The 24,870-nt window shown below is 42.2% G+C and overlaps 1 protein-coding gene across 2 annotated transcripts in view; it reads right to left on the reverse strand.

The window, feature by feature from the left end:
- The window catches only part of rusc2 (RUN and SH3 domain containing 2), a 37,863-nt gene that overhangs the window by 5,108 nt on the left and 7,885 nt on the right, over nucleotides 1-24,870 (reverse strand). The window contains exons 2-10 of one of the 2 annotated variants that reach the window (XM_030416808.1): nucleotides 12,602-14,352; nucleotides 10,863-11,448; nucleotides 5,050-5,739; nucleotides 3,636-3,827; nucleotides 3,171-3,341; nucleotides 1,842-1,918; nucleotides 837-1,011; nucleotides 611-716; nucleotides 6-52 (exon numbers count right to left, since the gene is read on the reverse strand). In XM_030416808.1, coding sequence (XP_030272668.1) covers nucleotides 6-52; nucleotides 611-716; nucleotides 837-1,011; nucleotides 1,842-1,918; nucleotides 3,171-3,341; nucleotides 3,636-3,827; nucleotides 5,050-5,739; nucleotides 10,863-11,448; nucleotides 12,602-14,170 — 3,613 coding nt within the window. In that variant the 5' untranslated portion in view covers nucleotides 14,171-14,352. The remainder of the gene's footprint in view (nucleotides 1-5; nucleotides 53-610; nucleotides 717-836; nucleotides 1,012-1,841; nucleotides 1,919-3,170; nucleotides 3,342-3,635; nucleotides 3,828-5,049; nucleotides 5,740-10,862; nucleotides 11,449-12,601; nucleotides 14,353-24,870) is intronic. The other variant, XM_030416809.1, reaches the window with a different exon arrangement.

Genomic DNA, 24,870 nt, shown 5'->3' on the forward strand with positions numbered 1-24,870 from the left:
CTTACCTTCATGTGTGTAGAGGTGATTGAACCAGAATTCCAAAGATTTTAGGCTGTAAATATGAAGAGAGGGACATTTTAACTAGGGATAAAAAGCTGGTCCTTACAAAGTCAAACACTCTAGGTTGTAAAATGTAACTAAGCAAGTGGCTAAACCTGAGACCTTAGTAAACACTTACATGCAGGTTTATTTTTCTACTCTAAATGATCTTAAACCTGCAATAACTTATTTTTGGCCACTTGGTGTCAGCAGAAACAAGTTGTTAACACAACACTGAAATATTGAGGGACATATCTGGCTCTTTAGCTGCTAAATGCTCCACCAGGTTCCTTCATCAGCTAGTATTTGTATGGGTTTTTAGAGCTTTTTCAGAACAGCTGACTGCTGCTAATGAAAATGACACTATGAGAGCAGAGTGACTGAACCAAAACAGTAAAATTGTGGCCTGCACACATCGTCACACTGTTCACATCATACTGTAAATACATCGTTATTCTAAACATTATTGATTATAGCCACTTTAAAGATCCACCCAGGATGAGAGCCATCATTGTAAAGAATATGTGGATGACAGTGACAGTACAAATCGGGATAAAGAAAAATTACTTACTTGAGCAAGCCGAAGATAAAGGCATTCAGTCTCATGCTGTGGCTTGTGAGCTCTGAGTACTGGCTCACTTTTGAGAACAGGCTGTGGAGAACACGTGTGGATGGGCCTGATGGACACAAACGCACAGATATGTTACCATAACCAAAATGTCACCAATGTCCTGTAGACAGACAGCAGTCATACTAGTTTGTCAAAAAACTAAGAAAATATGCAAGGCTGTTCTCACCCAGCTGTGTGGACGCCTCCACCAGACTCCAGGGCTGACAGCGCCGCTGTCCGATGATCAGGTCCAGCACGTGGGCCTTCAGACCGTCCTGCAGCACCTCGTGCAGGGCCGGGCACAGGTACTTCAGGATGAGGTGACCCACGTTGGGACTCACCCAGCTGTTCCCCAGTTTAGCCTGGCAGGGTGGCGAGGAAATATTAGGGAATAAAGAATGAAAATGAAAGTAAACAAATCAGTGAATTGGGGGGTTGGATGTGGGATCAGAGAAAGAGAATGACGCAACATTTTCAGGCCATTTTCTATCCAAAACTAGAAACGGAAAGTAAATAATTGTCTGTTTGTTTGAGCTTTAAATCAACAAATGATTAAAGCCTTCTTTTTTTTGCCTTATTTGTTCTCTGGATTCGATTGATCTGTAGCCTGCTTTGTTAAGTGTCTACGGAAATAAAGCTCTGTGGAAATCAAAACATTATGCAACAGAAATTCAGATTCCTGGTTGCAGCTAATTGCAGCAAAAGTCACAAAGGACCAATTAGATTTCTGAAAATGTTAATTGTGTTGCTGTGGCTTATGTGCTGTACAATAAATCAAATAACAGAGAGGACATATACCTCAAACAAAGTTATGTACAATGGGAACTAATCATGGCGTTACTGACACTCCTTGCTGCTGCAGATCTGGGAAAGGCATAATCCTTAAAATAATGAATATTGAATGGAGATTTCATACACTCATATATGCTTAAATTGAACCAAGACAAATGGTGAATACAAGAAAACACAAGGCTCCACATTAGCTTGAAACTAATGCAATTTACCAACTGGAAGGTTTTATGTTCTCTTGTACTTTAGCACACTGCAGTCGTTTTAATAAGTTGTGGCTCAAAGCCTCTAAATCTTGCTGTGTGAGCTTTCATCAGCCAGTAGAATCAGCCTTCCAAAGAGCCGTGTATTAGCAGTCAGGCAGTCATTAGTAGCCGTCATCCGATCTACATAAATCTCCTACCTTCACATCTGGGTCTCGACTGGTGCCGAAGTGTGCCACAATCAGATCCACCGCTGTGTTCACGGCTTTAACCAAACCTGACAGAGTTTAAAAGAGGAAAATAATGAAAAAAGAGTTTGTTAATTATCCTTTTTGTCCAAATACCAAAGTACCAAATGCCTTTGCAACAAATGATACTGTATGCAAGTGTCTTTTAAATCCATGATTTAGTCTTCTGTTTTACCCTCCTATGCTGGGAGGTGAGAGGCATGAAGATCCAAATTTAGCACTCAGTTTGCTGCAGCCTTTACCGTATTTTTGCTCGCAATCTGCATGATTTCACTGTTTGATTTACTACGGCAGCCACTCGTTGTGCAATGAACAGCTGGAACTGCCTTCTAGGGATTTGTCTGCTATCAGCCTGCTCGGAAAATGATGCAAAATGTACTGATGCTGAAATCGCAAAAGAAAGTAGCAAAACAGTTACAAAATCTAACTCCTACTGAGCACATAGTGTTTTAGCCGTAATTACAAATACAATAATACACATGAGGACCAAACTGGGCTTTTTGTCTAGTGCATCCATTTAGTACATTTCTTTGGGAGGCAATATATCTGGAATAAAAGATGAACTGGCTCAGTGAATCTGTCTCCCAGTGTCCTGCTCAAGTACACTTCAGCAGTGTAGTTGTTGGTCCACAAAGGGAGGTAAACCTGGATGATTCACTTAAAGGATCATTATGTGACACCCTGCTGCTTCAAGAGGCCCCAGATTACTCTCCCCACTGTCGAGTATCCCTGTCTGCAGTGAGAGGCACTTGATTTAACCACCTTTCAACAAAATCATTTAATTCCCTGTATGTGATTCTGTCTACTGTGTCGTAGTATTATTTTGTGGCTCACGGTACAAACCAGTGTCTTCCTATACTGGCAACAGTTCGAGGCAGATCTGCGTATCAGAAAGACAATCAAGTCTGTAGGATAAATGTGTTGACAAGTGAAGACAATCTGAAAATCTAGATAAAACATTCTGCTTGGGTCCTCTCTCCATACTGCATGTATTAAAGAGATCTGATCACATCACACCACGTCTGTAATTCTTCAGAGTATGAGCAACATGATTTTTTTTTTTTTTTTTAATCTCTACATATATTGCTCCATTTCTGACTATAAAAGAAGCCAGCTGCATGACCTTGTTTAGATATCATTACAAATACTGCATCAGTACTCTCACACAGCAGGGAACGGATACGAGAAAAACAGCTCACCGTTTTAGCCGTTTACGATTAAATATTTACAGAGACACACACACACACACACACACACACACACACACACAGAGCGCCTCACCTCTCTTCTGCGTCAGGTCCACAGAGATGTGGGACTGAGAGGAGGAGCAGGAGGAGGAGGAGGTTGAAGCATCAGGGGAGAGGCAGAACTCTTCCGGAGGCTTCTCGGTCAGGGAGAAGTAGTCCGGCAGGAAGTCGCTGTAGCTCTGCTGCAGCTTAGCTGATTGGCCAACTGCCGAGACACACACACATACACAGATGATCAGACACACATATCAAACACATGCTACCACTTCTAAATGCAGGAAAAGCCTTTTGAGATTCTTAATTATGCAACTCTAGTTGAGCTTTTGAGAAATATCTCTAACATATTTGTTCCCCAGTGGCCCCTACACCAATATTCTGTCAGTGACATTCCTTGAACCTCAACCTCCTTAAAAAATTGTTACTACTTTACGTATCCACATCTACTTCTCTCTTCATAATCCTGCATACGTTCCAACACTGTCAGTAAAATTATGAGCACCATTGAGCCGTCCCTGTGCATGACCAGAGAGGGCTGACGGGAAATCGAACACATTCCGTCTGGCAAGCCGCGGCCCTCCGCCCCTTCGGGGTTCCAGGCTACCCGTGTGGCCCCCTGAGACCCTCTCCACTCCCAGAGGGTTTCGACGGCGGTACTCCCTCCATTTGAGAGCCTGGGGAGAGAGGTGGTGTGCTGTTGGGGAGGGGCGGTGTTAGGGTTATGATCAAGGGTTGGGTGAGGATTAGAGGATGGATTTTTGAGTAGAAGGATAAAAGAAATAAATGGGAGGGAAGTAGGTGGAAAAGGTGAAGGGAGGACAGGAGAAGGTTTAGGTTCATACATGATGGAAGAGAAGAAAGAGAAAAGGACAGAGCTTAGCTCTAATAACTGTAATACACAGAACTTAATAACTTTCACTTAAGTGAGACTCGAGGCAGCCATCTGTTGTTTTATCAAAGCAGCAAAACACTAATACTGTAAAGATTATGTGTTTCATTCTTTGGGAAAGGCCGATGTGGATGAATTGACATAAAGGATGCATGAAATCAGAATTTTGACAGGAGGAGACATGCTGCTGCGCTGCTCTCTGCAGGCTGAAATCTCCATCATGTGCACAACAACATGACTTCAAACCAGGTGTTTTTAATTATTTTACATGTACGACTACTTGTGCAAAAGAAGTTGCACATGACTTTAGTAACTTTTAAACCTGTGTATAGTTAAATGAAGAGGAAATAGAACAACAAAACAGTAAAGACAATCACAGTCATAGAGTTGAAAGAAAAAGTAGCTGGTAAAGTATTGAATATAGAGCCCAGTTTTTACTGTGGTGATCTGACTGATATCAAAAGACACTGCCTTGTCTTCATTTGTTTTGCATTGTAGTGTCATCCTTAGAAACAACCAGCGATAAACAAAAAGATTCCAAAGGATCAGATTTTTCGCCGAGAGCTTTGAGTTGTTGCTGTGCGACTCCTCTGTTATCCAAAGCAAAACTTCCTACAAACTTTATGCAAATGCCTGGTGTTTGATTTAGAATACATTTTAAAGGTCCCATATTATGCTCCTTTTCAGCTGATCAAAGCAGGCCGCCACCTTTCCACTGCAACTCTGTCATTGTTTTCGGAACCACAGCCGTGGTAATGGGGACTGTATCGTTGTGACATCATTACTCTACAGAAGTCTTGATGGTTCATTTGAAGGCACATTGTCTGAAGACAGGCTGTGTGCATTTATCAGTGGAATAAGCGATTTGATACGTTCACAGAATCTATATGGCACCTCGACCTGCTTTAAACCAAAAAGGCTGGCAATGTCACTTTCGACATTATGGGACCTTTAAGATTGTAACCTTAATTTTCTTCAAGACATTTTATTGTGAGAACATCCTATGAATAATTATTATGGAACCCACCATTATGTGTCCTTGCTCCGGGTCCTTTGTTTCCCTCCACGTGATTCCCAGAGTCCAGACAGCCCAGCGGACTCAATGTGTCACTGTTCAATACTGGTAAACTGTCAAGAGCTCCCCCATGGAAACAGTGTCCTTGCACTGCTGGCAGCGTTGGCGGCACTGTCCCTCTCTTCACCCCCAGGGATGGAGGTGGAGGGGTAGATGGCAGCTGCACAGAGCCCCCTCCCTGCTTTCCTGCTGGTGGGGTGTGCAGGTGGCCGCGGCCTGCTGAAAGTGGGCAGGAGAGGCTGTGTGCCGGCTGAGGGCTCGGGGTGCAAGTGGAGCAGGTCCCAGAGCTGGGAGCACCCTGGACCCGAACCGGGGAGTAGCTCCCAAGAGGTGAAGGTCGTACTGATCCAGGAGGAGGGGCTGCTACAGCCAGAGTCCCCTGGTACCTGTGCACATTCTCAGCTGCATCTTCATTGTCTTCACCCACTGGACCTCCAGATTCAGAACCAGAGCCAGAGCTGGAGCGCGCCTGCATCCCAGAGACGTAGCCTGTGAGCAGAGGCAGCAGAGGCTTGGGCTGCGGGGGTTTGGAAGCAAACTGGTGGTGGAAGGTGAAGGGCTGGATAGGGAGGGTGGTGGGACGCTGGTCCTTCCTGTAGCGGACCACTGCTGGGCGGCTGTCTGAGGAACTAGAGAGACCACCTGGATGAGCACAAGAAGAACAATTAGGATGGAGAAAAGACAGAAAAGTCACATCTGACAGGAACATTTACAAAGAAACATGTAAAGGAGAAGCAGTCAATGGCTGTTTTCATTATTATGACATATAAACACAATATAATATAACTCATCAGCACCACAAACTACTGTCTCATTAGTTAATCCTAAATTGATACAACATTTTATAAAAAACAATATAACCTTTGTCAAGGCAGGGCTGCAAGTGACGATTATTTTCTTATTCTGTGGATGATTTTCTCGATTAATCGATTAGTTGATGGTCTATAAAATGTCAGTAAATGGTGAAATCAGGGTTTCCTAAAGCCTATGACGACGTCCTCAGAAGTCTTGTTTTGCCCATACAGTATACAGTCGACTGTCACAGTGGAGTAAATAAACCAGAAAAAGTGAAATCCTCACATTTCAGAAGCTGGAACCAGTGAATGAACAAAATGAAAGTATGATTAGTTTGAGTTCTAGTTCATGTCTCATCAGCTAATCCACAAATCCTTTCCGAACTATAAACATGAAGTTCAGCAGAAAATTGCCCAGTCACAAGTCACAAAGATCAGCAGACCTTATCATACACAACAATGCTGCTGTTAGACATTGATCTGACAGGCCCACATGCACACGCACACACACAAACACATTAAGAGAAACACACACAAACACACAGACACACACATAGAGTAAACCTGGAGTCACTGCGTCAGGAGGGATACCAGCGAGGAGAAGTCTTTTTCTGCACTTCTTGTTCTCTGTCTCTGAGTCAGTATCTGTGTGTGTTGTGTGTGTGTGTGTGTGTGTGTGTGTGTGTGTGTGTGTGTGTGTGTTCCTAGATCCAGTGCAGTGTTTGACAGACAGAAGCGCGTGTGACGTCGACGGTGTTGCGCAAGCTGTTTGTCACCCTAAGGCCAGCCCACTGATGCCACCTGAGCTGGGTGCAGTCACGCCTCCCTGCCACAGAGGGCGACGTTGAGCTACTGTTGAAACAAGGAGGAGGGAGGGAGGAACACTACACACCCAGCAGGCCTGAGCTCCCACTGGGGATGGAGGAGACAAACACTCCCTCCTTGTCTCTCTTCTATCTGCTCCGTCATCCTTTTAATTGACATTTTTTTCCTTTTCCTCCCCCTCTCCATCTCATGTTTTCTCTCCTCAGCTGCCTCTCCTCTCTCCCTTTTCCATTTGCTACTTCCCTGCCTCCTCTCTTTCTCCTCAGTTCCTCTCCTGGCTCACAGATGAATCCATTAGACGGCCGAGGGTTTTCCTTTGCAGCTCCGATGCTTCACGTTAGCATCATTAGCAACTGCTTCCCAAAGGCTCTTAAAGAGGCCTGTACGCTGTGGTGAAACAACGCAGCTGACTCCAGTGAAGTCTGATGAATAATATATGTAGCGAGTAGCTGCACAGCCTCTCATTATAATCTTAAATCATCACAGCCTGTTTGAATACAATGTTAGAGGATGTTTTTGAGGCATGTGAAAGACACACACTGTTGTAAGAGATGACCCATTTCCTCCTATCTGTTTATCTCTTCTTGGTCTAACTTCAACAGTCCAGTCTTTTGTTTTTGGAGCATCTGTACTACAAAAGTAATCAACTGTATATAAATGCTGACTTTTATCTAGATCTACATGTTTTATCAATCTCTAACCGTTCTTATTGACTCCTCTATAACATGAGTAGTACAGAAGATTATGACTCCGTTGGGGTGGCTTGAAAGAGTTGGGTAGACGTCTACATAGTTTGAATTTTCTTCTCCAAACTGGTTTCTGGGTGGAGTCAACCTAGGAATGCGTACCTACATTCCTGCATAACGTACTACATGTAGCCCATACTGTTTTTACCGTGATCATTTAATATTTAAGTTACAAAAAAACCCTTCCATGATCTAGCAAACAAATCCAGAACCGGTAAATGAAGCAGAAAATGGTTTGTTTACACTTGTGGAGGCTGGTAATGCTGACCTGAGGGCAGGAGGGTTCATTTTCTATGAAGCTGTTGTGATGCATTTTAAATCATTATGAACAAAGATTTTATCAAGTTCACTGAAAATCACTTGCTGTTAGGATTTTGTTTTAAAATGAAAGATTACCACCACATAAACAAGTCATTTTAGTTAGCTCTTTCAGGGGTTTGGATCGAAATTTGCACCAACACTTTTTCCTTTTTACAGGTGTTAACAAAATGTTGAAGCTGGCACCAACTGACAGAGCTGATTTCCATTTCTAAGCTGTTTTGTCTACATAATTACTTGAAGAAGCCAAGAGGGAGTCTGTAATCGAAAAACATCATGACATATTTGTATAAAGAGATTCAATTTCATCAAATGCCTCTTAAAGGATTTTGGGAGCTCTAGCTTGTATAAAAGTGTAAAAGGGGACAGCTGGAGCTTCCTGGACATTCCTCTCCTGGCGCACTCACTCTTTACTGTCACTGGTGTTATTCCAATGGAATTTCAAGCTCTCGCTGTATGTGTGTGTGTGCGTCTGTTTGTCTAAACAGACACACACAGTGAGCAGCTGAGACTGAGCTACATAAGGTGATGGGGGCATCTGCTCAGCCAAAAAGTCTTGTCAGACAGATGATTGAGACAATATTTCACTGCTTCATTAAATGATATGATTGAGTTAGACATCCATCAGTGTCATCAACGCTGATGAAGGTCAGAGCAAGATACAAAGGCTGAAAACTACTGTCATCTAATGAAGTTAGCCTTTAAAAGATACCGTGTTAGTCACTGTGACCCTGCTTCTTTGTGTGCTCTATTGTTCAAACCATTGCAGTCGTCCTCACATAAAACACATGCCTCCGGCCTCGTTCACATTTTACAGCGTGTTCAAATATTCCCATGGCCTCATGCACTCGCCTGCACACAATTGCAAGTGGTTATATTCTCAAGACTTATAACATTTCTTCCTCGGGATACTTCTGACATCTTTGATGCTAAATCATTTATGTTATGTTTCAGCAGTGAACTGCTGTGGGCAGCACTGTCAAGTCTTTTTTTTCTTTAGACCTTAATTTCAGTCATTGAGGTCTCTAAAATAGATGATCAAGTTTAAGTTTCTGTAAGTGGCACTTCCTGTATTTAGAAATGTACGCACCAAACATTTCCGACTTGTGTTTTCACCCTTGTCCGTTTGTTGGTTGGTTGGTTTGTCAGCAGGATTGCGCTAAAACTACTGGATAGACTTCCGCAGAACTTAGATAGAGGATGTCTTGGCCAAGAATAGATCTGGATAAAGGACCGGATCCAGGAATTTCTTCATACTTGCTTCAACATTGAGAGATAGGGCATTCCAATTACTTCTCAGGGAATAATGCTGTGACTTTTATGAAAAATATCTGGCTTATTTAAGTGGCTGGTATCTATGAGTGACTACAATTTGATGTACATCCAGATAAAAATCCAGATCTAGCGGATTTAAATATGTTGCATTTAATACTGGAATAAGCTTAATTGACATAAAGGCGACTGTTGGGCCTTGGAGAAGATATGTGCTCTGACTTTACATTTTTAACCTCACACTGCATAGCTGGATGTAAAACTAATTCTAAAAAAGTACGGAACATGAAAAATACAATTTGTGCTCATGATAACCAAGTTTTTGTTTGTTTGTTTTCAGTTATGACGACAATACATGTATCATGATTTATCTAAATCCCTTTCAGAAGTCAGACTTAGCAGAACATCCCAAGCGGATGTGGCATGAATATAATCATATCTTAGTGTGTAAAGACTGAGTGGACACTGAATAGTTCAATAGTGATGTGTGAAGCATTTTAACACCCAGTAATTACTTCCTCAACATTTGTATAAATATAATGACTACAGACAACAATCTCTGACAACACTGTTAACTGCTGAATCAGTTGACAAAGACTTCCTAATATTGGGAAACAATAAAATGCTTAGAATGGAAGCTTGCGTCGCAAGATATCAGCAACTCACTGGTATGCAAACCAAACAAACTGAGTCTTCGGAAGTTCATCACATCTCGTCACCATGTGAATACGACAGTCACAGCACCTTTTAATAACACCACAGCGAGGAAATGTTTTGCGGAGGAAGAGAGGAGACAACGTTTGTCCAGTCTGCCTGAAGAAGCTTTTGTAACTTTCTCTAACCTTCCTTTGTTTTGGGGACGAGTTGGGCCTACAGGCTCTCTGGATCAGAATGATACACACACAAACACAGCATATCCACACACAGCTCGGTATACTGGTGTCGAGCTCAGCGGGGGGGGGGGTTTCTCTGCATCTTTATCTCCTCTCTCACCTGATTGTTATTCCGAACACGTTTGGCCCACTTCAACCCTTCATTCCCTCTAAAGCTGAGGACACACACTCTGCGTCAGTCTCTTCGAAGCACATCTATACATGCTGGCACAAGGGTATTTCCAGTTTCCAGAAGGTGCAGTCTCTAGTCAGGACGTAAATTATTGGATATGTTTGTTAACCTTTGAAAGGGAGTAGCAGCTGCAGATTTCTAGGTCCACTTTGATATCCTAAGCATATTTAACTGTCTAAATACACTCTGTAGTGTGTCTGTTAATAAGAATCAATATTCTTTATCCTTTCTTCGTCCATTTTACCAACACCAAAATCAGCAATATGTACGAAGACAAATTCAGCAAAGAAGAGGTGGATGATAGTCATCAGTGCAGCCAGAAGGCAGATTATACTTTAAATAAGGTCAGCAGGATCAATAAATTACTTGTCAGTAATTAAAGCAGAAGTAGGTGAAGTAAGAAAAATAGAATGCTGCAGAGAACCCATGAATTGACAAACACTGACGGTTTCTAACAACTTGTAATGTTTTTTTCAAGTGAAGTTTAAAGCTCCACTGATGAGCTTTTTTTTATGTCAAAGCTGCTGTAAGTTATATCTTCTTTTTTTTAATAAGAATAATGTTAAAAGGTAGTAACAGTAATCACTGTTATGGAGTGTTCGGACAGTAACCCATGTCATATACATGGTAAATTAAAAAAGCCTCTGGACTCACTCTGGTGCATTAATAGCAATATTAACAGTACTCTTCCGTTGTTAAATAAACCAATAAATAAATAAGATAAACAAAGTCAGAGGTGACGTACCTTCAGCCTTGGCTCTTGTCTCCCTGGCCCCCTCCAGGTGTCGCTCAATGCTGCCTTGACTGTAACATCTGGTAAAGGGTACTGGTGACAGGCTGTGACTGTCAACCTCCACGCGCTGCTCCAGGATCGGAGAGAAATCCACCGAGGAGTGGGAGTGGGTGGCATAAGTGGAGGAGAAAGGGTCTCCAGCTGCCTTCATCGATGGCGACCCCCCGTTTCTCCGCTTGCTTCTTGCTATTTCTGCGAAGGAGGTGACTCGTGGCGGAGGAGGCGGGGTCGGGGCGGTGCCCTCGCTGAGCCGGACGGGGCAGCTCAACATACGCTCCAGAGATCCGAGGCGGGGGGACGGAGACTTGTCCAGGTTGCGGTCGTAGCTGCGAGAGCGTGGACGGCTTCCTGCAGAGGCTCCACCTCCGATAGCGGCCCGGCCAACCACAGGAGGGGAGATGTTGACGTACACCTGGCCTTCAATAACGCCAGGAGCAGCTTCAGCCCCACCGGCTGTTTGCTGACTCTTTGTCTTCTCCTCCTCCTCATCCTCTTCATCTTCATCATTATCATCATCATCATCATCATCATCATCTCGCTGAATGAGAGAAATAAAGAAAGAACACAAGAGTCAATTTTTAATGAATAAATTATCAGATAAAACACATTATAAAACATTATTCATAACCATCCAAAGACCAAATCTGCCTTCAAGCCAGATTTGAGTTGACACAGTGGCACTGTTACTGAGTGACAGTAGTAGCCTCTAGCTCTACATAACTGCTAAAATAATCCTCAGACATGATATCAGATAACCCTAGACAGTGGCTGTGATCTAAAATGAGCCAGTGCCAGACTAATACCAGTGTCACAGCTATTTAAAGTCGTTGGTTTCTGTCATTGTCACAGGACTTTTAGTTTAGTTGCTATCTAAGCCTTATGTTGTTTATGCATTAATCCCTACTCGTGTATCTCTGCTTGCCATCTCCTACATTTTGCTTACTTTACCTATTCAGACAGTATTTCTTATCACAAAAGTAATAATTACTTGTTGGAGTAAATCAACTACATGTGCTGCTTAAACTTCATTTATTATACAGACCACCTGCAGCAAGCTGCGTTTTTTTAAAGATACAGAAGAACGGGAGAAAAATACAAGATGGTTTATTTATTATTTTTGTCATTTGCTTGGATTATGTAAGCATGTGAATTCTTTGAATGAGTAATCTTCAGCTCTACTGTGAGAAAGTCAGTTTATTCTAAGGACCCTTGGGCTCCTTGTTTTGTCATTTGACATCAAAAGCGTCACAAGTTCCTCCTGTGTGAGTTCCTGTGATCATTAACATCACATGCAAACTAAGTGCTATTGAGCCCACACAAAAGAAATCCAAAAGCACAGAGTAAAATAACAGCTGAGCAGGAAGAACAGTTGCAGCAAGTTTCCAAACAAATTCTAATTAAAAACTTGAAAATGAATTACTTAGGTTTCTGTCTTAAAAGTGTGATGACTTGATGTGTCGCAAATGGTGTAGCACTGTTTGAAATGTTTTTATGCCGCCAAATCTGAGGTTTGGTGCAGACACCAAATAGGTACTTTTATTTGAGAAACTTCAAACCTCCTCAAAAATAAAACATTTCAATCAGAAAGCATCTGATCAGCCTAATCACCTGGTTGAAAGTCTGAATATCACACTGCAGTACTTCATTAAGTATTTTGCTCATGAACTCTTTCTCTCTGATTCGCCACTTACCCTTAATGACTCACCACCTTCGTCTTCTTCTTCCACACCTCCCTCATCAGCTCGCTGCCTGAACAGGTAGTACTCACTGGGCTGGGTCGGGGTGGGGCTGCCTTTGCTGTGCTCATCGGAGCAGCTGTTGACTGAGGAGCCTGCGGGACTCGGGGACGACTGGGAGGAGAGGTCACAGGTGACCAGCTTGTAGTAGTTCTGGGTGGCGACAACCAGGCGAGCCTGACTCTGCAGACAGGATGAAAGGTCTCCCGACGACCCGGAATGTGGAGGGTGGTAGGAGTTGCAATTGGCATCGAGGTCAAGAGCCCCCTGGTGCTCCAAGGCGCAGGAGCACGTGGAGGACGTTGATAGGTTCGGTTCGCGGATGAGAGGGAAAGTACTGCCTAGGCAGGGTGGCTGTTGCTGTAATGAGGGAGGTTCAGTTGGGGAGGTGTGAAGGTCCAAATAGAAAGCCCCTTTGGTTGAGTCTTGCCTGTTTCCTGATGGATCAGAAACGGACGAGGTGCAGGAGTGGTCAGTGGAGCTGTTGAGATTTGTGTGTCCAGAGAGCGCTGGCTTCTCCGGGCCACCATTGTTCATCTTGTTGTAAATGGCGCTGAAGTTTACGAGGACACCATCCGAGCTGTTGCAAGAGGAGTCGCTACCGTAGCCTTGCTGGCACTCTGAGAAAGGCTCCGAGAAGGCTTCAGGGAAGTGCTGAGGGTAGTTCTGGGAGAGTACACAGCAGGAACAGTGATGTGTGGAGGAGCTGGAGGAGTATGAACCCGTCTTGCTGCTTCGACCACACCTCATAGGATGGTCTTCATCTTCTTCGTCATCATCGCCCCAGTCGTGCTCTCCACAATCCATGGACATGTTGGAACCACTGCTGCCATGGCGCCGCTGGCTGTCCAGTCCTAGAATGTCCAGGTCCTCAAGGTGGCTGGACAGATCCGAGGCTAGGCCCCTCAGGGACTCACGACTCCTTCTGCCCACCGAGCTGTGCAAGAGAAAGGGCTCAGAAGCAAAGCCAAGTTCGTGTAGGTGGAAAGAAGTCATCGCATCATCGAGGCCTGAGTTAGTGTCACTGTGGAGGTGAAAAGAAGAGTCTTCAAGGTAACCACTGAGGTTGTCCCCATCCTCTTCTTCCTCTTCCTCGTCATCTTCAGTATTCAGCAGGAATGGATTATGACGCAACGGATTCCTGTTCCTCTGTTTTGTTCTGGGTAATGTGTGAGCTGTAATCAGCTGGTCCTCTGAATTGCTTGAGGTAAACGATGAATCATCACTTGCTGTGCTGCCTCCTCTCCCACCACCCTTCCTCTCTTTTCCTCCATTATTGGAGGACCAGGAGCCACCAGAGTTCTGGATCAGGCTGCTGTAGAGTAGGGCTTCTCTCTGAAGGACATCTCTCTCGGGAAGGGAAGTGGTGCGGCTCAAGCCCAGGTTCTCTGGTGGGCTAAATGGGTTGCTCTTCTTCAGAGAGCCTCCACAGCCACCCTGCCGCCCACCTGACACCTGGCAGTGCACCAGGGGGATATGATGCACAATCAGGGTCTCCCCTGACAGCTTGGGAGGGCTGTCCATGGTCCAGAAGGAAAGAGGGTGGGACTGGAGCAGAAGGAAGCCCTGTGTGGGTGAAGAGGAAGGTAGATGTGTTGTGTTGAGGGTTGTGTTCACACTCTATTTGTGGGGCCTAGCTCTGCAGGGCTGCCGGGGATTTGGAAGGAGAGGTCGGGGAAGTCAACACCGTGGTCAGAGTGGTACATCTGGAAAATATGAACAGACAGAGGAAAGCGTTATAGAAGCAGACATATACAGGCACCAAAGTGTGCACATTCACAAATTCTACATGAAGGCTACATGGACATAACATTTATGTAGAGCGAGATGATTTTTGCTCTCTCATTCACAAGCAAAATGTTCATGTTTTAACCTTATTTTAGAGAAAAAATGGCAAGAGTTTTGAACTGTTTGTTTTATATTTGATCATTCAGTTTTTACCTTTTTAGGTGTCATTCTTAATTTTGTTGTTTTACATCTTTTGACATCATTAATGTCAAGGTCACTCACACAGGGCCCGCAAAAACATGGGTTCGTAAATGAGCCTAGAAGTTGAGGAGAGAATGTAAAGAGCATTCATTGAAATGTTCAACAAGTTATAACTGTAAATGGTAATCCGGTACTTTAGTATTGCACTTCCATATAGTTTAGGGGACTTTTGAGAAACAAATTGCAGAGTTGTAGAGTTGAGATCACCCTAATGACATCACCATGGGTTTTTCACCCATTAGGATTAAAGTGTCTCGTTAGTGCCACTTTGAAAACAGGATTGAAATACTCCACAAACTCTTCATTTCCTTTCCTCCCTTGAGAAAGTCCTATTTGTGAACCAAGCGCACCATAAAATGAGCATATCTAAAACAGCTCTGGTAACAATGCAGAACTACATCCGTCTAGTCTGGTCTGTACACCGAGCAGGGTGAGTCAGCACCATGAAGTGGAAATAGTGACACACACACGCACACACACACACACACACACACACACACACACACACACACACACACACACACACACACACACACACACACACACACACACACACACACACACACACACACACACACACACACACACACACCAAGCAGCTGACTCTTAAACAGGGCTATGATCTCATCCTGTTTCACATATTACACCCTAAATGACATGAACATACTAATACACACAGGGTGCAGCATCTGTCTCACATATAAAAAAAGATGTGCTTTAAGATTCACACTTTGTTGGGCTAATACAATAATTTAGTTGACCTTTACATTATTTAAATAGCTGATTTAAAATTATGGAAAAGTTTTAGAACCCTGCGTTCTAATTCAAAGACAGTTTGACGGTACATGCGGCTGCAGATAATCATACACTGGCTGCTAATGCATCAAACCTGTCATCTTCCAACTGCAGGGTAACAATGTGTACACTGATTAAACGTTATTCCATAAAGTTAGAGGAGTTAGAAGTTATGGTTTTAAAGTCAATATATCATATTGAAAATAATAGCTTCTATTTTATGCCAGAGGTGTTATTGACTTCTTGCATTTCTTATGTTTAAAGGGTACCTCCACCAGCTTTTCCACATTTAAGTGTGTTGTCTGAAGGTCTTGAGGTGTGCTACTGCTTATGTAAAAAAAGTCATATAAAGCCTGCCCTTTTGTGGAAGTTGCATGTAATCTATGCAGTAGTACTCCCCAAGACCTGTAAACACACTTCAATGTTTAACATTGGTGGAGATAGCCTTTACATTTTCCACGACGCTTTCCACATTGTCATTTCTTCATGTAACAGATTTCTTAAGTGGCTAACTGATGAAGATAAGCATGTAGAAAGGCAGAAGACAATGTTTAATGTTGCACAAGGTTACACTAAGTTTTAAACACAGTTTAACTGTAAGAGGCTTACTATTATCTAAAATTTATGTGGAAATGACTTATTCATACTGCATGAACCACCTATCTCCATCAACTGTTTTTAGATGCATGGATATATCTGTTGCCAAGGTTACTGGGTAGCCTCAGTGTCTGTTGGCCATCCTGCCAGACTCAGGTTAATCAAATTTGCCTTGTATAAGTCATTTGTAATATCTTTAATTTTCTTCAGTAAAGTATTTTACTGTACAATATGAGCTGCATTAGGAATGAAGTCTGCTCACCAGATCATGACCTGGACCAGTTCAGTGCTAACTAAGGCTTAGAGTAATCCCTCTATTAAACCTGCTTAGTGAAACATAATCCTCGATACAGGAGGTTGATTAAAAGCAAGTTTGAAATGAAGTTTTGGTTCTTAAACATTTCTTTCAAGTGTGATTATGAAGAGAGAAAGAAAGATGGCAGAGGATCTGAAGAATAAAGAAAGTAGAAAATCAGTTCCAGGGACTAACAAATGAGCAGGAAATGAAAGAAAGTGCCTAGTGGCATTACAGTACAATAGAAAACATATTGATTGGGGATAATATGCAAAAGATAATGAGAGCTTCAGGTGCCCCGTTACAAGCCGGTGCACAGTGAGCACTGCTGCATTATCTTTATTGCTAAATAAAGAGAAGAGAAAGGCCAGCTGAGGCTGCAGACTGCAGGACTAAAGCTAAATGTTAGCACCATGAGACGGGTTTACTTAGGAGCAGGGTAATAAATGAGATGCCACTCTTGACAAATGACCTTTTTAAATGCAGGACTTGAATGGTACTGGCTGTCAGAGAGGCTTCAGCCTCACCTACAATGAAGAGGAGCTCAACCTTTTTAGCTCCGAACCGAGGAGCTGGCTGCCCACGACCTCCTGCTGCAAGCATAAATGAACAACACGCATGGCCTTTGACAGATATTGACTGTTTTCAGTATCCTGACATGATAAATTATTAAGGGAAGGCAACCATTATGTTCCATCTCATTTGTCACAACAGCTGAGTCACCTGTCTTGAGCTTGTTTAAGTTAATCTGCAGATTTTTCCCTCTCTGAATTAAGTTTTTTAAGTCTACTTTTCTTATCTTATCTACTGCTGATTTTTGTGTAAACCCACATGACGTAACCTACTGGTTTGTGGACTCATGTTTTGAAGCCTTGAGTTTGGCATTATGCTCAGTGCCATCAGGGTTTTAATATAGGCAGAAGAGATCATATTTGGATGAGAGGGTAGAGCGAGGAGGGATATGATGATTGGATCTGAGTGAGACTGGTAGGTAAATCACAAAGCAGCGACCTCTTAAAGCCTTCCCTGGTTTATCATCTGTTTTACTCTAACTGGGAACATTATTTACAAAGTGAACATCACGCTGTATTGAAGAAGACTTTACAGTAGCCAGACCATGAATTCATTAGGAAACTGTTTACTGAGGTGATAAATCAAGTAACAAGTAGGGTCATTTTCTCATAAACTTAAACATAAACTCTCAAAAAATCTTTTTGAAACCAGTGGAGTCACACCCTGCTGTTCATTAGAAAGAATGTAGGTTTTCAGGCTCTTACGTGCTTTGCTATTCAAATTTGGAAGCTCTGTCTATATTTTGTCCAAATCAATCCTACCAAGATTACTTTAACTGTATCTGAAGTGTGATGGTTCCAGTCAGAGGAAAGCAACATTAACAAGATCAGCTCAATGGTTCCAATGGAGAGTGGAAGTGATGTTAACAGCAGACAAGGGAAACTGAAATTGGTTTAAGAGATTAGCTGCAGGGTCAGTAAGGCTAGCGTGTGTAATGTGTGTCCAGACCAGAGAACTGGTGTAAGCATAGACTAGAAACAATACTGCCTGTGGTTTCTTTCATCTTTGACTTCTAAGTCTTTTTACATTAACTGATCTTTTGTAGACACACCCATACCATAGATGGCTAATTAAAGCAAAAGTCATGGTCAAAAGTTTTTTGAGGTTATTGTATGTGTGTGTTGTCCACAGAGAATCAAACTGTTTGCGCTCTATTTTCAGGTACAGAGCCTGGTAAGCAGGACAGCTGCAGACAAAATAGATGTGTGAGGAAACGCAGCAAGTGGGACCACACAAGCATACACACATGCAGATAAAGATGCTACATCCATTCTCTGATAGTACAAAGCAGCATTCACATCTAATCTTCCAGGGTTCTGCGAAATGGCAGCTTAAATCAAAGACATCCCTTGGTCAGCAGCATATACTACCCAGTACATCAACAAGCAGAACATTGCTTACCAATGACCACCACAATGTTTTAGACCGGAAAGGTATAGTAGTAGTAGTATATTAGTGTCACATCAACAGCACATGCAGTGTCATGCAAAGTTTGCTGCTTGATTCAAAAGGAAAACTTGCATGAATCCATTACCGATCTACAGGAAAGGTCTGATATAAAATTAATCCATCCATCCATCCATTATCTGAAACTGCTTATCCTTTTCAGGTTCACAGGGGGCTGGAGATGACATTGGGTGAGCGGTGGGGTACACCCTCGATAAGCCGACTGTTCAGCACAGGGCTGACAAACAACTTGTTGTTTTGTTGCTGAATTTTGGAGTTGTCTTACACCAGCTTGTTACATCACAATTTCTTCTATTCACTGAAGGTGGAAAACTTGATTTCATCCCGGACAGTTCCTCTCAGTAAATTTAATTAACTTAGTGCCAAGTGAAACAACTGCAGAAGCTCTTCCTTCACATCAGACACTCACTTCAACCGGATATGAGTAACAAGTCAAGTTACAAGAGAGAGACAGAGAAAGTCAGTAACTCTTCCAGCACAATAAAGTCTTGCCTGTATTGGTGGGTACCAAAAGTCCCTACATGACACTGCTCTCAGTAAGGTGAGACAGTAAATGTCCTAAGTGGGTTGGACTATAATTATGCAAAATTCTTAGTTGACTTCCACTGACTGCAATTGCAGTGCCAGGAAAATGACCTGTGTTTAAAAAAGTTAGGAAATAGGAGTTGAAACCTCAGACAAATCAGATATGTCAGACCTTTTAATGGTGCAATACATGAGAATTGTCCTCCTTGAATTCGTATGACCAACAAATAGGGGCAGTGTATCACCAGAATAACTGCTAACTGCTCATTTTTATACATCCATGACTGTAGTTTGTTAGCTCAGTTAGCCAGAGGAGTGTTAGTGTTTACACTGATAACACAGGAGCTTTTGACCACTGGGACAAAGAGGTTTTCAGATCAGGGGCTCGCTGGTTAGCATGCTAACTTCAGTGGATATCTCTTCAACACAATACAATACATCTTTGACATAATGTCAACACTGTTCTTCATATTTTGTTGATAAGCCTAGTTTAATTTTGAATGTTTTGAATCATAAGTCTTACATATTGCACCTTTAATATAGGTATGACACTTTGTCACTTCACTCAGAAACCTGTTTTGAGGTGTGATGATGTTGTCATGATTATGTCATTAAGCATTCCTAAAAGTTAGGTAATGGCAAATTTGAGCAAAAAAAGATTAACTCAGGAATGTGTCACTTTCCTACAGCCGCTGGAAAGCAATGTGTGCCGCTGTCCCCTACAGCAGTGGCACAGTGGCCAGATGCATATGGGCTACCGAGCTATTCAAGTATTCAAGTCCACACACAAGATTGAAACAGAGAGACTCGTGAATGGGACCATTGAGTCGACTCTGCTATTATGCTCCCTGCTATTATGCTCCACCAGAGCCTGAGGCCCCATCCATCTTCCTAGAACACAAATTGAAGGATGTCATACTAAACATGCACATAAACTGGCAGGAATTTATCAAATAATCATCTGAACATAAAACAAATACAAGAGACAAGTGCACTTCTTGGGCTGCATCAATGCCACCACACCAAATTCCTTTACATTTAACTGAATGTGCTGACATTTTAAAATTGTATCGTTCAGCTCCTCAGCAGCAGTCAACTGAGTGCATTTTAGTAGGTCAGACTTCTAAGGTTCAGAAAATGTCCCCCTCCCTTTAAGCCAACAACACCAATACCACTCAGGTCTGTGTTATTACCAGATTACAGCAGATCAGATCGGATGACGGGTTAACAAGAACAAAGAGGCTGAGCCGGGCCAATCAAATTTCATTTCCCACGCAACATCAGAAACCCTAGTTACAGCACCAGCCAGTCAGAGGGAGGCATGCTGTGTGAGAGAGAGAAAACAACTACAAGAAGAATCCAAGGAGGAAAAATAATGAATGCGTCAAAAACAAATGTAAGTAACCATGGAAACCGGTGTGGTGAGAACAGTAAGAGGGAAATGAGACCCGTGTACAGAAATGTTGTTAGTCTGAAACTTCTGGTCGGTCTTTCCTACGGATATAATTAGAGAATACTATATTCTCACTGTGCAACATCTGTTAATGTGCACACAAAAATACATAAATAAATAAAAGCTGTCCTCACCTGACAGTCACAATGAACTCGAATATGCTCCTTCTACAATTTTGCCAACTAAACATGAAAAGGAAGTACGTCACAGTAAGATATGCAGTTTTTCATATCCTAAAAAAAGAAGGAAAATTTAACAATGATTTTTATGTTCACAACATATATGAGTTTATGCACTGTCGAAGAAGGCCCTTTTAGCGACCAACACAGTTAACTGTCACCCAACTTTACAGTCCCCTCTCCAGAGTTTTTACCATTTTAGTTTTAGCACTACTCTCATCAGCGCTGTTTGCTGCTGCAGCAGGCAGTTGATGAACCGAATGCATACAACCTGCCCAGCACCAAATGGCAGATAAAATAAAGTTAAGGAGAGATGAGGTTATAGACAGATAAAGCGACTAACTGGTGAACGTAGAGCCACAGCAGCTTAAGAGTCACATACTCCCCCCAAGACATGTTGGAGACTGAACTAGAGGCAAAAAAGCATGATTACTAGACAAGAGGCGGCCTCAAACACAAATTAAGGTTATTGGTGCTCCTGTGTTTTCTGGATATATGAATACAAACTGTTTGCAAACAACTTTGCCAGGACAGCCGTTTTTATATCTTATCCATCTACCTCAAAGCAATGACTGCTGCTTTAAGAGCATCCCTGATAATCACTAGAACAAAAATATTTTAACATGGAATGTTATAAATCACCAAGCAAACCACATACTACTCAGTGGTGTGGGTAAACCAACAAGGATCAGCAGCATTTTAGAAAACACTGAGGCCTTTAAGCTTAAAGAAACAGTTGGCTGCTTTGACAGACCTCTAAGTATCATTCAAAGGTCATGTTCTCCTCCTCTCATGAGTGGGGAATAAAGTAGATCTTGGTGATGTATTTGAGGCTCAGCCTTTTTGGCTCGGAGCTGTAGGATGTCTTCTTTGTTAAATTTGCCTGATTGCAAAATGTAAAACATAAAAACCTGGTACAAACAGCAGCAAATATCCTAACCCTGCTTCCTACTTTGGTCTTGTTCAGCTTCACATCGGCTTTGTCTTCTGCACTACATTCCAACCTAACAGAGTCAGAGGAGAAGAAAAATGGATAAGATGGAGAAATACCACCAAAGTGTTCTATCCATGACAATACTCTAACTAGGGATTCACTGAGGGTTCTCATAGGAGCCAATTAGCTTTGATTTTTCTCCACAACACGTTCTTAACTGAGTTCCTTGGAAAACCCACATGTCATCGTTTTGGAGTAGGGTGGGAAATTGACCTATTTATGGAACACACACACACACACACACACACACACGGAAAAGGAAAGCAAAGCAGTAACAAAGGATATCCTCCCTCTTATATCATCGGGGCTGTACTTCCAGGAATAAGTCTGAGCCCGGGAGGGGGGCATCCGAGGGAAGGCACACCCTAGCCAGGCAGAGGCAGATGATGCAGCCAAAAGAGATGGCAATTACGATGATGGATATAGTCCACACTGTGTGTTTATTGTAATCTTGTGACTATTTGTGCAACACAATGGGGAAGAAGCCAGAACAACTGACAAATTAAGTCAAGTCAAATTTTCATTGACTGGTAGCAGAAAATCAACATGATTTATTTGTGGATGGTTGATACGTTTATTGACTAAATAAGATTTATACCATCATAACTTACATTTTCTTTTGGGTTAAGAAGAGTCCAGCTTATTCAACATTAATCATGACTTTAAGCACAACAAACATTTGAGCTACAAACGTTCAAAAATCAATTAATCAAATACTAACATTCTATGTAATAATCCAGCATTACCTCAATTTATTTTTACATGACTGTTAGGTGTAGTTTTGATGCAATATTACTAAACTGTTTGCATCACAGTAACTCAGTGGGTCATAAATTACCTCATGTATTCTGTCATCTGTCAGATCAGATTTTTATGAGATATCTCAAAGCCTATGTAAATAGTTTGACTTGGTTACCTGCTTGAATGCTGGTTTTGGTTACCCACCCTGCTTTCACTGACGGTGACTCTACAACACTGTCACTGTGAACTCATTTTGCACTGATCCTCTGTTCAGACAGTCTCTGCTTCTCTCTCGACTCTTGCACCAGTGGTACTGTCTGGAGCTGTCTAGTTGTTGAGTTACAGGCTCAGTGCTTTGTGTGTGTGTGTGTGTGCTACTGACTGAATGAAAAGAGCTTTTGTTTGTTGCACATATTCACCATCTCACGGTAGTGTCAAATAAAGCCCAACAAAAAAGCGTGGGAGAGCTTAAAAGGAGGAACTAACTCTGACAACCTTGAAAGTCTCTCTGGACTTTGGGTTTGTCTCACATCACTGCCTACATCTAAACAAATCAGAATTTGTTAAGCAGTTATTGTCAAACAAGGAAGGAAGATACAGTATGTCAAACAAATCTGGACAGATAAGCAGGAGAGAAAGAGGAAACAACCAGGAAATGACCCAATGTCATGCTATACTGAAATAACGGAAATTTTGCACCGACACGGACATTCAAACTAAATAAACAAACTTTCTTTGTTCACACGACTGAATAAACAAACTGACCCTAAAGGACAACACAATTTCATACTGTTTTACTCTGTCCTGCCACTTTTCTAGCTTCAAACAGTGTTCTGAGGACCTCATTTTCCTCTGAGATCATGAATGAAAAATGTATATTTCTGAGTTTGTATTACTACCTGCTTAAAATTCTGTATTTGTGTCTTCTCCAAAACTACATAGTGCCCCTTTAAAAGGCATCACTCAATTCAATCCCTCTTGTTTGCCATATTTACTTATCTGCAATAGTTACAACAACACATTGTTTTTGTGTGCTGCTATTAGAGATTAAGAGCTCAAAGCCATAGTGAGGCTGCAAAACAGAAAAAGGAAAAATTATGGGACAACTTTGCAGTTATTTCACCTTTGCCTTCAGCTTCCTTCCTGCTCTTAGACAATAAAAAACACCACACTAAAAGAGTCACCAGAAATTAATCCTACTGCCCTTTTCACTCTAATATTCAGTTCGTTCTCCCAACTGTTCTTTGTTTAAGAGCCTTGAAGCTTAAGGTGGCCCTGTGACTACGCTGTTGTAGAACCCTTGCTGACGTACTTGTTGATACAGCGAAATGTGAAACCTTATTGATCCGATTAGGAAAATGCTCCCTTGCCTTTGCCTCCTTCACAGGTCAAAAGTCTCGGCCAGCTACGAAGCATCACTGCCGAAGCTAGTACAGTAAATCATCAGTCAGTTACCACACTGACATTGAGTCATTAGTGGAATTACACCATCGATCGCTATCCTCCACTGACCTTCATGGTGCATTTCACATCATGAAATTCAGGGTTTGCTTTGGTGGGAGGTGAACTTTCTGGCAAACAATGAGACAAGAGCATGGTTATTCTCTTCAAATGAGGCCAAAGATTAATCTCACAGGAATGACAGTAAGGCGTAAATGAAATGGGATGTATCTTTTGAAGCGTAACACATGAGTGATAGAGATGATTTCAATTTACCTCACAATTCTTAATCGTACCTTCATTACCTCTATATATCAAATACTGGCTACCTAAATCAATTTCACAATGCTTAAATTTAACCTCGGAGCACAAACAGTTAATACACAAGTCAATCCCTTGAGCTACCTGAGCGCTCTCAGCAAGCTAAAGATGAACACATGACCTTGATCCCTGTGACAGCTTAGTGACAGTTTCCCCTCCTTGACTGTTTCTCCACCTGAACTTGAGGAGCTTAAAGATGCTTGCGTAACAGTGAACCGGCATGCTGCCACCACCGACAGGTATTAGTTTTAGCTCACAGCAGGCACTAGCTGATTGCTTAGAATTCAAATAAGGAAGTTCACTGCAGATTAGCTTAATTTTCAGCAGAATTATGCAACTATAATAGCTTGTCGATTCTGCAGTACCAAAGGAACTGTAATGTAATGACAATAGGTACAACGTATTTTCTGTAAACCGTGCAACAGAGTGAATATCATTTTAAGAGCCAGAAAATGTTTGAGTTTATATGTTGATAAAATATCAATTATCAAAGATTGCATTTGATGGCTTTTCTGTTCACAGGTGTAACCAATAACATTAATGAAGGCTCCAATTTATTCAAGTGTCCCATTAAGCCACGGCAGCATGACTGTGAGCCAGCATGCACAGCTAAACAGAACTCAGCCATTACTCATTAGATTATTCACACCTGTGCTTTTAAAGGGCCCAGTCTGTAGTAAAGCTGATTTTTGAGTCTCATTCCCAACTCGTCAAAAACTGATTGTAGGTCAGGTCGTCGGCCATCCCAAAGCATCAGTATCTGACGAATTGGGAATGAGACTCAAAAATCAACTCTCTTACAAATCGGACCTTTCATATAGTGATGTGTCAACATATCACTGAAAACAGCCTCTT

Source organism: Sparus aurata, chromosome 5 (genome assembly GCF_900880675.1).
Source record: "Sparus aurata chromosome 5, fSpaAur1.1, whole genome shotgun sequence".
NCBI lineage: Eukaryota > Metazoa > Chordata > Actinopteri > Spariformes > Sparidae > Sparus > Sparus aurata.